This window comes from Ovis aries, chromosome 24 (assembly GCF_016772045.2).
Source record: "Ovis aries strain OAR_USU_Benz2616 breed Rambouillet chromosome 24, ARS-UI_Ramb_v3.0, whole genome shotgun sequence".
NCBI lineage: Eukaryota > Metazoa > Chordata > Mammalia > Artiodactyla > Bovidae > Ovis > Ovis aries.
Window position 1 is genome coordinate 2,178,109 of NC_056077.1, and position 14,563 is coordinate 2,192,671.

Here is a 14,563-nt window from a genome sequence, read left to right on the forward strand (position 1 = left end):
CCAAGGACAGGGTCCTTCTTGAGCCCGGGTGGCTCCCAGGGCGTTGCCTCCTGGAGCTGGGGACGTGGAGAAACCAGCCCTACCGCTCCCGGCAGCCTCAGTTTCCCCCTGTGCCCAGGCGGGGGGTGGGGGGCGGGTGCCCACTCCCCAGTCCAGATGCCCGGCGGGGTCTGGGGGCCAGCCAGAGCCCCCAAGGAAACATCTGCACATTCCAGACGCGTGTGGTCAGCAGTGGAGGCGGGCGCCAGGCCCCAGCCCACACTCCACCCTGCAGCGCTGGCCGCCACGCTGGAAACAGGGCTCTGGAGGGGCCGCCTGCACGCTACGTAACCGCGCGGCGGGCCAGCAGCCGCCTCCCCCCTGGCGGGACGGGATGGGACGGCCCTGCCCCCGCTGCCCCATCCTCTCTGCGGCAGCCCCAGGGCTCCAGGGAAACAGGGACCCCCACCACGGCCCCTCAGGGGCCAGGCCCAGGTGGAAGGGGCAAGAGGCCGCAGGCCGGCCCCAGGCCCCTGGGACCCTGCAGGCCGGTCCAGACCCAGTGCCCCCACTCGACACGGCAGTAACGGCTCCCTTTGGCAGCAGGATGGGGTGGGTCAGTCTGAGTCTGGTAACCTAGCTCTGTCTTCATGCACTTCTATTTATGGTGAGCGAGGCTGGCTTCCAGGGCCGGAAATGATGTTTAAATTAATGAATTCAAGTTTTGGGGAGAGAGCTGATCTGAAGAAAAACACGCAGAGAGGGTGAGAGGCAGGCAAGGGGCCCAGGAGGCCTGGCTGGAGCCACCCACCCCCATCTGGCTCCTGACGAGGCCCGGGGACCAGTGAGAGGGGGGTCCGGGCCTCTAACAGGGGAGAGGCGCCCGTCTCGGGCGTCAGACAAGGAGGGGCCTCGTCTCCAGGGCGCGTGGAGAGGCTCCCTGTAGGGCGTGGCCAGCCCGCGGCTCAGCTGTCAGCAGGACGAGGCACAGGCGTCCGGGGCGGGGCTGCCCTGCCCTGCCCGGGAAGCCCCTGGACCCGTAGGCCGAGGTGGGGAAGGGAGCCCTGAGGAGGGGCCTTCCCAGGGCAGCCCAGCAGAGGCGGCCTCCATCAGGGCACTAACCAGGCCAGGACGGGGCGAGGGGCCGAGGAAGAGGAGCCCCCTAGCTGGGGACTGAGGGCCACGCTTCGGTCCTCAGGGTCGCCCCCGCTTGGTGGGGGGCAGTCCTGTCGCCCAGGGAGCTCCAGGGCTCGGCCTGCGGGCACAGGGTCTGCGAGCCTCGCCCAGGGCATGGGCAAGGCTGGCCTCCACCACAGGGCACAGCCCTTTCCAGGGCAGCCCTGCAGGACCCCAGGGTGGGCTCCAGGGCCCAGAGGTTCAGAACTGGGGACACGCTCTGCCTGGCCTGGGCCCATGGGCGCCTCAGTTGGGGAGAAGGCCCCCAAACGCAGCCCCCCAACAGGGCCTGGGCATGGCTGGGCCCCTCGGCACAGGCGGCTGCCAAGCCACGAGGAACGAGGTGTTCCGGGAATAAAGGACGTACGTGAGCCGCATTTTCCAGCGAGACTGCCGGCACCCAGCCCGCCGGTCAGCCCAGCGCCGGGCCTGGGGCTGCTGCCTCCCTAGACAGCGCGGCAGGAGCGGGCTGTTTTCACCCCAGCACTCGGCAGGCTGGGCCTGACTGGGTTCCCACTGTGGCGCTGGCACAGCAGAATGTTCCGGAAAGGAAAATGCACGTCTCGTCCAAAATGGCTTCCTCACTTGAAACCAAACCCCAGTCGGGGTCCCCCTCGGGAGCCAGGGTCCCCACATGCCCACTCACAGGTGGCACTGCCACTGGCCAGCTGTCGTAAGATGCCTCATCCCTTCACCACGTTACACATGCACACGGGAAGGCGCGGGACACACAAACGTGTAAAACTGAGATGGGACCACTAGCGAAGCGTGCCTGGCATGATGCGCCCCACCGGCCACCTGGCTTTGTAGTAAAGGTACCTCTGAGGCCAGACCAGAGGCAGGGGGCCTCTGGACACGGGGCCTCCAGGATTGGGTGCTGAAGAGTGCGTAGCAGCCTGCCTGCCCAAGGTGCACCCGTGTGTCTGGTCTGAGCAGCACAGTCACACTTGCGCCAGCAAGGGTGCCCCTCCTCAGGCCTGTGTGCTCTGCAGCAGGACAGGTCCTGGGGCCCAACTCCCGGCCAGCACTTGGGGGACCAGTGGTGGACTCTGAGCTCATTCAGAAGGGCCTGGGGGGCCACTCTGGCAGCAGCTAGGATTACGCGGCCACCATCAGTCAAGGGCCATGGGGACACCACACCCCCTCACCTCTGAGGCCCACAACCATACATGTCACATCCACTCACAGTGCCCAAGTGCAGGGCAGGCAACCGGAACTCAGGCTGAGCAACCTGGGCACGGCCACACAGGGAGCAGAGGGGCTGTGGTGGGAACCAGGTCTGCCCATGCTCCTCCTGGGGGGTCGCTGGGATGGACCAGAGCAGGGACAGCCAAGGGAACTGGGAGGAGGAGGCTGGGGGGCAGGGCTAGGTGAGCGGCTGGGGCTGAGTCAGAGCCCACCTGGTCCCCTTCGAACACACCCCGCCCCCCTTGGGGACACCCTCACTGCCCCCAAACCCCAGGCCCCCAAGTGCAGCTCCAGGGAGAGGCCCTGAGCACACCCAGACCAGGCGACCCCAGGAAGCGACTCAACCTGTTTCCTGGTCTGTAAAATGGAGTCGAGTGCGGTTCCCAGGCCACGGCACCACACTGCCGGACGGAGAGCCTGCTCACCGCGGCCAGGCAGGGAGGCCAGGCAGGGAGGGGGTGTGCCCCCCTGGGTACTTTCTTCAGGGATCTGTTTTTTAATCCACCAACTATACAGGTCACCCTTCCAGAGCATACAGTTCAGTGGTTTTCTGTATACCCTCAGGGCTGGGCAACCACCACCCCTAATTCCAAGACCATTTCACCCCCCGGGGGGAAAACCAGCACGCTTGGCCACCACCCTCAGCCCCAGCCCCACCCTAGCTGCAGACACTCGTCCACTTGCGGCTCCATGGCCTTGCCCATTCTGGACGTTTCACATCAGCACAATCACACAACACGTGGGTTTCTGCATCTGAGTTCTGTCACGGAACACATTTTCAAGGCTCACCCATGTTGCAGCAAGCCTTAGCACCGCATTCTTCCCATGGCCGAACAGTATTTTACAGACAGGCCACACTCTGTGCACATACCCATCTCCAATACACCCTGGGGCTGTTTCCACCTCTTACATCCTCTGAACAGAGCTGCTGTGGACATTTGCGTTCAAGTTTTTGTGTGGACGTAGGTTTCGTTTCTCCCGGGTCTACACCGAGGGGCAGAATGGCGGGGCCCTCTACGTTCACTTTTCCGAGGAGCTGCTGGACTGTCTTCTAGGTGTGCCCCATCCCCGCCAGCCGCGGACGAGGATTCTCATCAACACCCAGTATTGTCTGTCTTTTGGGGACAGCCAGCCCAGTGGGTGTGAAATGGTATCTCCCTGGAGTTTCGATTTGCATTTCCCTGAAAGCTAGACACAGTGTCTTTTCACGTGCTGATTGGGCACTGCTGTGTCTCTTTGCAGATTGGTCTGTTCAGACCCTCTGCCCGCTTTTTAGCTTTGAGTCACTGAGTTTTTACGTATTCTAGCTACGAGTCCTTCATCAGACAGACGACATGACGCGTGTTCCCCGCCCTTCTCCAGGCTGGTGGCTGTCCTCACTGCTCCAGGCACTGGGAGCGCTCTGCTGTCCGTCCCTTCAGGTCCCCCATGTCACAGCTGTAGCTGAAGCCTCCCCATTCACCTGCCGCCCTGCCAGGGGCCACAGACAGGAGCGGTGTGTATGTGGCCCCCGGCATGCATAGCCCTGCCGTCCGGCCCTCGCCAGGCAGCTTCTGGGACATGCACTTGCAGTCTGCTTCTCCCAGTGCGGGTGGCTCAGGGACCCTGAGGGGGAGACCAGCTCGGCATGCAAGGCGCCTCTGCACCCCACCCAGCGGTCTTTCTGGAAGACGCCAATCACAACGCTTCTCTCCAGGGTCCTTCAATGCTGCCCCCACTGCCCTCTCTCCAGAGGCCCCACCTGCCGCCCCCCATCACCTGGAACCTCTGAGACTCTGCTCGGCTGTCCACTCTATGTGGGATGCTCTCTCCCGGCGCTGGGTGACACCTGCACAAGCGCTGAGCACTGGCTTTAGTGTCACCTGCGTTGGAGATCCCTCCAGGGGCCCCTGCAAAACGGCCTCCTCTCTATCACTGGTGTTACATGCATGCATGTGTAGGAAGCCACATGCATGGCTGCCTACGTGGTACCTGGCGTCATACACAGGCCAGGCTCATGCCGAGCCCGGGGGTCCCCTCCCCAACGCCCACCTTCCCTGACACCCATGCAGCTCCCCGGGGGCTGCATCTCCCAGAGCCCCCCACACTCCCTATCAGTTAGGGGGACATGTGAGGAAGGGCAAGGCCCTGGGTGCCCCCAGCCAATGGCAGACCCCAAGGCCCCAATATCCTACCTAGTCAGCAAAGCAAATCCCTACTGAGTCCCTGCTCCGAGCCTGGTCCTAGACCCAACATCCATGAGACACTACAAGGCCCACTTGGTGGTGAGCCCCTGGCCCTCATCCGAGAAGTGGCCAGCTAAAGTCAGCCACACTGGACATGATGGACAGATAGCACCTGGAGCAGTACTGCCCCATCTGGAACTCTGCGCCAACCCGGCCAACACAGCAGCCGCTGGTCCTGTGGCTCGAGCACGTGAAATGTGGCTCCCCACCCAACACAGCTCTGCGCCCGACCAGCAGTGTCTGGGAAGGACGGCAAGGGCAGAGGGACACACAGAGACACAACCCCACACCAGGTGCCGTGGGAGCCGGTCTCTTCAGTGAGTCACACGAGACGGAAAAGAGACGGAAGGAGAGCCTGCACACCCGCAGAGATTTAAAAGACATCACCTAGCTGCACTGCTGCTGCGTGGACCTTGTTTGGATCCTAATTGGCTCCAGTGAAAACACTGAGACAACCGCAAATTTGAGCACACTGGACATGAAAGGGACCAGGGAACTGTGCACTGTTTTGGGTGTGATCGAGGGGTCGCCACACATTTCCAAATGCTACCAGATCAAAAGTAGGATGGCTGGAGTTTGCTTCCAAAAGGGGTGGGGTGAGGGTGGAGCAGCAGGCTAGGCCACAGGGCAGTGGGTCTGTGAGGTTCATCACACTCTTCCGCCCACTTCTGTGTAAGTTCAAACTCTCCAGGATAAAAGCTTTAAAAACAGGAGCACAACCAGCTTTTACTGAGTGACGTCATCCTGTTCAGGCTGCCACCTCCCAGCAGCAAGCATCATTTAACCCAAGGAGGCTGGGGTCTCAAAACCCTGGGCCATCCTGCAAGCCCCGAATGCCCCACCACCCAGCCCTTGTCCCCTCCCAAGTCAGGACACAGCTGTCCTGCGGCACCTCAGGCTGGCCCAGGAGTCTCAAGTGGAGGGGTGCCTGCCCGACGCTGATGACAGAGACGCCGGGCCCGAGTCCCATAGGCTCAGGCTAGGGGTGACACCCAGGAGGCAGGGCCCCTGGGGCCCCTGGATGTGTACACCCTCCCACAGGGGGCTCCCTGGCATCTTGGACCTCATTTCTACGCCCTCAGAGAAGGGTCACCTGCCTCCCTCTCTCTGAGAGGGGCACGGTTTGCAGAGTGGACAGACAAGGATGATGTCTGGGGCAGCCCACAGAGAACAGATGGTGGCGAGGGGAGGTGGTTGGGTGGGGGCAGGCCTTAGCATCTGCAGTCAAGGGTCCGGTTTCCCATGGGTTCCTCATACTGAGCCCTGCAGAAATCTCTGAGGCAGCTTCAGAGTGTCGACTGGAACGTGAAGTCTCCTCAGTTTCCCGAACCCCTCCTCCCTGGCTGGCTCAGGCCAGGCCGCCAGCTCCCTGGATGTCCAGAGGCTAAGTGGACACATGCAAGGCTCAGGCTCCACTGCTGTGCCCGGGAGCCTGCTCCTTGCTGCAGGCCTCTGGCCAACCTACCAGTACCGTTTATTTCCTGGACAGCTCCTGGAGGCCAGCCTGCTGCCAGGTGACGAGGAAGCAGGAATAACCCGCAGGAGCTGGGGCCTGACCCCCAGCAGCTCTTGGCCCAACAGAGATGGAGGCAACTTCATTCACAACATCCAGAAACAAGGGCCAGGGGTGGATCCAAAACGATTACGTGGGCACTGGCCACAGACAGGAAGCCCATCTCCCCAGAGACAGCCGTGACAGCAAACACCAGCTGTCAGGGAGCAAGACAACAGCATGGCCCCAAGGTTCCCAGCCGCTGCCCCTAGAGAACCAGTTCCCCCACAACACCCAGCAGAGCCCCAAGGAGGAGCCCTCCAGGAGAAGCACCCGCCCCTGCTCTGCCTTCAACATCCAAACTCGCCTGAACACAGACCACAAGGGTCCCCCTAAAAAGAGGCAGCCACACACTGAAGTCGCCCAGGGATTGTTACAAAACCAAATTCAAGGTTTAATAAGCCTGGGGATGTTGAACTCCCCCCCTCCCCAGCCCAAGGGATTCCAGCGTGCAGCCAGGGAGCTGAGGAGTCCTGGCTGAGATGTCTGGAAACACCCAGACGGGGCTGTGAGGATGTGTATCACAGGCTGGGAGACTGTCCCCAGCTCTGGGGTCAACTGTCTGAAAATCTCAGTTCCCCACACCCTTTTCAATCCAATGCTGCCTCTGCCAGGCATCGGCTGTTACTGGTCACTTGTGCTTGGACAAAGCACATCATTGTCACCTCCGGCCTGTGTTCTCATCTGTACAATGGGCACCTCTGCTGCACCTCACCTCAGAGGGTCAGGCTGAGGGTTAGGCATGACAATTCACAATCGCACCTTGGCACAGGCCGAGGCTGGAGGTGAGCTCTCCATAAAGACTGCGTGTTATTATTTCCTCCAAAATGCAAACCTGAGGATGACTTTTCAGCGTTTTAAACCCCTCCACGGCAATCAGTCACCCACTGTTCCCAGGATAACATCAGAGCGCTGAACAGGGCAAATGAGGTCCGTGAGGACCCTAACCCACTTCCCATCCTGCCCTCAGTCTCCCTACAGCGGCCACAATGGGGGTGTACCCTACACCCGTGCTCGACGAAGTCCAGCCCCTTGGTCTTCCCCTTCCACTTCAAGCATCAGGCCAACTCTAAGCATCCATCAAGAGCTCTCCACGGCCCAGCCAAGCCCAGCTTCCTCCTCCTGGACTCCCAGGTGCTGGGTATCGCCCCAGGCCAAGCCGCATCCTATTAGTCTCTAATCCAGTACTCTTGCCTGGAGAATCCCATGGATGGAGGAGCCCGGAGGGCTGCAGTCCACGGGGTCGCTGAGGGTCGGACACGACTGAGCGACTTCACTTTCACTTTTCACTTTCATGCATTGGAGAAGGAAATGGCAACCCACTCCAGTGTTCTTGCCTGGAGAATCCCAGGGACGGGGAAGCCTGGTGGGCTTCGGTCTATGATGTCGCACAGAGTTGGACACGACTGAAGTGACTTAGCAGCAGCAGCAGCAATGTTGAAGTGCGTGCGGGAGACAGCCCCGCCCCGCCCCGCCCCAGCCCACGGGCCCCGGTCCGCTGGCGTTCGCGGGGCCCCTCCGGGTGCGCGGTCTCCGCCTGCACAAAATCCGGGATTTTCCTATTTCCCTCTGGCTGAGGCCAGGCGGGCTGAGAGCCGGCCGTGGGCCCAGGTTTTCCTTATTTAGTCGGGCCGCCCTCACTACGCTGGAGCCTCGCCCTGGGAGAGGCCTGGCCCGCACCCCGTTTCCCCTTCTGGAGGCCGGGGACGCGCCCACGCCCTGAGAAGGCCGCCAGACCGGCGGCCTGCCCGGCCGGCCTCTCCCCGGAGGGTGCAGGCGCCCCGCGCCCCGACAGGCCGCCGGGCGCCATGGCAACCACCGGGCCCGCGCGGCGAGCGCGCGTTACTCACAGCGCGGTGGCGTCCGCGGGGATGCGCAGCGCGGGCCCGAGCGTCCGCAGCCCCTGGCCTGAGCAGTTGACGAGGCAGGCGGCGCCGGGCGCCGGGCCGCAGAGGCAGGGGGGCGCGCACGGCCCGCAGCCGCGCCCGGGGACCCCCGCCAGCGCCCCGAGCCACAGGCCCAGGCCCAAGGCGAGCACCAGGTGGGCGGGCGCGGCGGGCGGCATCCTCAGGGCAGCGCAAGCATGGCCCCGGCCCGCTCCCGAGGGCCCGAGCGCCCCCGGCCCCGGCGGCCGCGGCTCAGGCGGAGCCGCCGCACGGCATGGCTTGCAGCGGGACTGTATCCGGCGGCGGCCGCGGCCTGTCTGCCTGCGCGACAGCCTCTCGGCGCTCGGGGCCGGCCGGGTCCTCTGCCGCCCGCTCGCGCGCTGGCGCTGCAGTGCGGCCCGGCCGCTGGCTCCTCCTCCTCCCGGCGCGGCGCAGGGCGGGGCGCCCTCAGGCCACGCCCCCGCGCCTCAGAGTCGGGAGCGGCTCCGGGAGGGTGCCGGGGCGGGGCTTCCGGAGGCTCCGCCCCTCGCGGAGTAGTGGGCGATGGGCGGTGCTAGGTGGGCCTGGCGTCTTGAGCTCCGCCCCTCGCTCCAGGCCTTAGGCCCGGCCCCCGACTCTGGTCCCCACGGAGCGCAAGCCGCTGCTCCCGGCTCTCGGGTCTCCTCGCTGCGTGCGCCTCCCAGCCCTCAGGGCCCGGGAGCAGTTACAGCAGCACTGAAAACAGCAGCCTGCACCTCAGAGGCCCGGCTATGCGCGCTCATCGGCTCCCAGCGCCTCTGTCCCCCTCCACCACTGCGGTTTCCCGAGGGCTTGGCACACAGTAGGCACTCAATAAATGCGCATCGCTTTTCGGTGCTGTGACTCTGCCAAGGGAGCTTTTGTTCCTCTCTGTGCTCAGGACATAATTATGAAAGTAACGCACGTGGTGGGATGAATCCAAACCGAACAACGTGGATGAATCCTGAAAATATGTTAGAAGTCAGACACAAAGGACAACATATTATACGATTCCATTTATTTAAAAATGTTCAAAATAGGCAAATCCATAAAGACAAGAAGTTGTGGCTCCCTGGACTGGAGGGAGAGGAAACGGGGAGCGGCTGCCAATGACTATGGGGTTCCTTTTGGAGATGATAAGAGGTTCTGGAGTTAGCTAGTGGTGATGGTTGCAGAGCCTTGCAAATTCACTAAAATCACTGAACTGTGCTCTTAAAAGGGTGAATTTGATGGTATGTGAATCAACTTTTAAAGTAAAGAAAAAATAAAATTGCTGGACCCTTCGGTCATGAGTGGATGCCTGACCCAAGCTGGTCAATTAAGTCCCTCCACCAGAGCCTGGACAGAGTAGACACAGGGAGGGGGTCCCCAGACTGCCCTGGGGGCAAGGCCTCTGTCCCACTTAAGCCCCTGTCCCACTGTCCTGAGACTTGGGGTCAGGCTGTGTCTGGAGATTTCCCAGCTCCCTCCGTGTGCTCCGTCTTAAGCTAGCTGGCAGCCTCAACTGAATCCACAGGTGCTAGGCCCAGGTCCTGAGGCCACTTTCTGGGGAAGTCCCAGTAAGACCACCGTGTGGGCACACTGAAACTCTGCTATTCCCTGGGAGGTGAAATGGCACAGGTACCTCCCTTTCTCAAGTGGGCCATGGCATAGCAAACCTGTTTTAGGACTGGCAGAGGGTCACACCCAGGAAAGACCCAAGGAAGAACAGGTTCCCGGCTCAGGCCCCAGCTGGAGATGAACAGGGCACAGCCTGCCAGCCTCACAGGCCCACGACCCAGGAGCAGGCAGAGGCTCTGGAGGGTAGGGGAAGCAGATGGTCCTGCTCCAGCAGTGGGGTCCATTCTCAAGACAGTTCTCACAACCCACTTTGTCCCCAAATCAGCACCTTAGAGCAGTTTTGGGGAGGGGCTTAAGTTAGACCCAAGGAGGAGCTTCCATCCTAACAGGGAGGGATCGTGAAGCCAACAGACCTCTTGGGCCTTGGGGACCTTTTGACATAGAGTCACAGAGGGAGTGCTTGGTGATCACACTTGGAAACACTGGCATGGAGGCTGAGCCACGGTGGGCTCGATGATACGAAGCAAGGTGCGGGGAGGAGGCCCAAGTAGGGAACAGTCTCAGGTCTGGCTGGGGGCAGGGGAGGAGGAGGAGGCTTAGATGGTGCCCTACCTGGGGGCAAGTGTCGGAATGGGTGGAGAGACTGTTGTCTGGGGCCTGGTGTTGGGGTGGGCAGGGAGAAGAGATGTAGGGGGAAAGGTGAGGAGGGGCTTCTGGACAGATGGGGCTGGGGCCACTGGAGAAGGTGTCCAGAGTGCAGCTGGAGGTGGGGTGTGAAGCTGGAAGAGGGGTGGTGAGCACACCTGGGGCAGGTGGGAGAATCCAGAGGCAGAGAACCCCAACCTGGAGTTGGAGAGGGGGAAGCCTCGGAGGGAGTCTAAGTGAGAGAGCCAGAGAAGCAGAAGGAAACTGAGGCCCCGTGTGAGGAAGCTGGGGGAAGAGCTCCAGGGCAGAAGCTAACAGGGGCTTGTGCTGCAGAAACAGAGCAGGGCTGGGTGGGTGCAGCTGTCAGTCCCTCCCTGTTCCCCCTGCACCTCCACGTGGGGCTTCCAGGACCCTCTGCAGCCTCGCACCTCCTGGCCTTGCCCCATGTTCTTCCCTTGGCTTGGAATGCCTTTCTGTCCCACCCTCTTGCTGACTCAGTGGAGGTGACTCCTCCTCCAGGAAGCCTCTCCAGCCCCCATCTCATGCTCACTCACATCACACAGCCATTCAGGGGACACAAGCATTTGTCCCCGAGCTTATCCTACAGGACAGACCTCCCCAGGGTCACCCGATGCCTCCTCCACCCTGCTGTGTTGCTGCAGGAAACTGAAGGTGCTGTGTTCACCGTGACCTTTTCTGAGGGCACTCTGAGTGAAGGGGACGGCAGGAAGGGAGATGCAGGATGTTAGCAAGTGAGCGGGTGTAGACACAGCTTGTTTCCCTGTTTCTAGAAGCTTATATATGAAAGGAAAGGGAGGCAAGGAACAGGAGAAGGACACGGAGCGAGAGCCAAGGTTTTCTCGTAATACGGGAGAGACTTGAACCAGTTTCCAGGCTAAGGGGAGAGTACCAACAGAGCGGGAGCAATACACCACAGAGAAAGAGAGAGCGTGTGCGCACAGGAAATGGAAGGGTTTGTGGCGAGAACTTCCTGAGAGACTGGAGGGAGGAAACCCACATCTTTCACCTCTCCACCTACTCACTGACGGCCTTATCCCGTCACCTCTTCAGGACTCTAGGAGTTGGGTTCTATTACTATTCCTCTTATTAAATGAGGTAACTAAGACACAGAGAGGTTAAGAAATTTGCCCAGTCACACAGCAAGTAAGTGGAAGGACTGAGATTACTTTTCAAACGTTTCAAAGTTTTTAAATTCCAGTCAAATGAGCAACAGTTAAGATTCAAGGACTCAAGATGAGGGAAGATACACCCATAAGAAAGAGTGATGCAAAATAAGCAAAACAGATTAACTAAGTCTAAAGAACTGCTTGAATGTCATTGTGGAATATATGCAATTGATGGAAAAGGATTTCTGAAAGAGAAAAAAAATTATATATAGATACGTTTGTGTGTGTGAAAGTCTCTCAGTCGTGTCCGACTCTCTTTGCGACCCCTTGGACTGTAGACTGCCAGGCTCCTCTGTCTATGGAATTCTCCAGGCAAGAAGTGGGTAGCTGTTCCCTGCTCCTGGGGATCTTCCCAACCCAGGGATTGAACCCAGGTCTCCCACATTACAGGCAGATTCTTTACCATCTGAGCCACCAGGGAAGCCCATATATATATATATATATATATATATATAGTCTGGTTGATTTTTTGCCACCAGGGCATGTGGTATTTTAGTTCCCTGACCAGGGATCGAATTTGAAACGCCTGCATTGGAAGCAGGGAGTCCTTATTTAAACTTTATTTATTCAGGCTGGGCTGGGTCTTATTTGTGGCTTACGGGATCTTCACTGCACTTCTTGGTTGCCCCACGCATGTGGGATCTAGTGCCCTGACCAGAGATCAATCCTGGGCCCCCTGCCTTGGAAGAGCAGAGTCTTAACTGCTAGATTACCGGGGAAGTTCCCTGGAAAGGCATGTATAAAGAAGAAAATTAATTATCTGGAGATGAAATTCTACACTATTTCAACAAACCACTTGGTGAGTCAGAGGAAATGAAATGCGCCAAAGATCCTCCCTGATTCAGGGAGGGGGACATTGGAGAAATGTTTCTTTTTTAAAATTAATTAATTATGGCTGCATTGCGTCTTCACTGCGGCAAGCAAACTTTCTCTAGTTGCTGCGAGCGGGGACTAGTCTTTGTTGTGGTATACCAGCTTATTGTGGTGGTTTCTCTTGCGTGGAGCACAGGCTCTAGGTACTCGGGCTTCAGTAGTTGCGGCCCACGGGCTTAGTTGCTCCGTGGAATGTGGAATATTCCCGGACCAGGGATCAAACCCATTACCAGGCGAATTCTTATCCACTGTACCACCAGAGAAGTCCAAGAAATGTCTAATTCTTGATAAAATATAGATTTAAATGCTTTTTATTAATAGTTAATGATAACTAGTAGTTTAAAATAAAGGGGGAAACTAGAAGTGAGGGGAAACAAACAAGAAACTCTGATTGGTGCAGGAAGAAAAGAATTAAAAAAGGAAACAGTGGATCAGTGTATTAACCAGAACACAAAAGAAGACCAAGCATATGGGTGAACATTATAAATATAAATGAGTTAAATTCCCTTGATAAAGAGCAAAGATTTTCATAAGAAGACACACTCAGTCAGGTAAATGTTGTTTACAGAGACACAGCTAAGACAAACAACCTAGAAGGCTGAGAGTGAAGAAATAGAAAATGAAGACACAAACAGGGTGGAGTGGCAGGATTAATACTAGGAAAATAAAACCTAAAGTGAAAGACAGTAAATGAGAAAAGAGTCCAATTTTTTTTGCACTAAAGATACAATCTATGTAGAACATACAATGAACCATTGTGTTCCTGAAAAAAGAACATCAGCAAACCCAGCTAAACTTAAGAATTCACAAAATCATTGTGGAAGACTTTTTACACCTTCCTTTGAACTGTACAAATCAAGTGAACCATTTTTTTAAGTTCATTAACGATATGGAGAGTTTGAACCACACAGTTAATAAGTTCTAGTTTATGTAACAGGACTTTGCCAAGGATCTGGAAAAGATTACGCAATTAAGTGGCCTTAGGAAACACTGCCCCCTAGAGGTGCTCTGGGTCCTTTCATCTGCTAACCACATCATGAGTCTAGCTCACAGCTGGGGCTTCCCCAAACCCACCTTAACCCAGGGATGCTCACCTGGGTAAAAGCCTGAAGAGCCATTCACTGAGGGTCTGGGACGAGGGTGGACATCCTGATGACTCAGGTAATTGAAAGGTAGATGTGGACGGGGTGGATATCTCCATTATCTTGATTGCAGTGATGGTTTCATGGGTGTACACGTGTCAAAACTAATCAAACTGCACACTTTAAAAATGTGCAGTTATTGGATGTGTTAGACATTCATAAAGTTGTTTCTTACATATTTAAACACTCACAGTGACAAAAAGCAGGTCAGTGGTAGCCAGGAGCTAGGGGTGGAAGGAGGGCATTACTGCAAAGGGACATGAGGAAATTTTGGAGGTGACAAAAATGTTTTATATCAGGAGTATGATGATGCTTAAATGATATTTGTCAAAACTCACCGGACTGTTTAATTAAAATTGATGAATGTCGGTATACAGAAGGGCTTCTCTGGTGGCTCAGTGGTAGAGAATCCACTTGCCAGTGCAGGAGACATGGGTTCAAGCCCTGGGTCAGGAAAATCCCTTGGAGAAAGAAATGGCAACCCACTCCTGTGAGTTGCCTGGAAAATCCCATGGACAGAGGGACTTGGCAGGCTACAGTCCATGGGATCACAAGAGTCAGACATGGCTGAGGAACTAAACCAACAGGTGTACATAAATTATGCCCCAATAAACCTGATATTTAAAAATCTTACCGTTTAGAAATTGAAATACCCTCTTGTCAATCTTTTAACTTTTAGTAATTTAAAATCAAGATTAAAATCAGATTATCTATAGAGATGACTAGTAATGAGCACACATCTTACCAAAGATGTGGTACGCAGTTATATATGGAGAGAAACTGATAACATTACTTTTTTAAATTGATGATCATGGAATATCAAACTAGTATATAAGTTAAACATCCTTGTCAACATTCTAGAAAAACAACTATAAAATAAACCAAAGCAAAGTAGAAGGAAGGAAATTAGAAACTTAAGAGTATCAGTCAGCTATTTTAAAAAGAAAAAGTAGAGACTGCCCTGGTGATCCTGTGGTTAAGACTTTGCCTTCCAGTGCAGGGTGTATGGGTTTGATCCTTAGTCAGGGAGTTAGGATCTTACATGCCTCTTGGCCAAAAAAAAAAAAAAAAAAAAAAAAAAAAAACCAAAACATTAAAAAAAGAAGAAGAAGCAATAATGTAACAAAATCAATAAAGACTTTAAAAAAAAGTC

At 56.8% G+C, this 14,563-nt stretch overlaps 1 protein-coding gene across 2 annotated transcripts in view; it reads right to left on the reverse strand.

Moving 5' to 3' along the window:
- Positions 1-8,399, reverse strand: part of PKD1 (polycystin 1, transient receptor potential channel interacting) — a 38,783-nt gene extending 30,384 nt beyond the window's left edge. For both annotated transcript variants that reach the window (XM_060406032.1, XM_042240620.1), the window contains exon 1: positions 7,971-8,399. In XM_060406032.1, the coding sequence (XP_060262015.1) occupies positions 7,971-8,185 (215 nt within the window). In that variant the 5' untranslated portion in view covers positions 8,186-8,399. The remainder of the gene's footprint in view (positions 1-7,970) is intronic.
- Between the last annotated feature and the right edge of the window lie 6,164 nt (positions 8,400-14,563).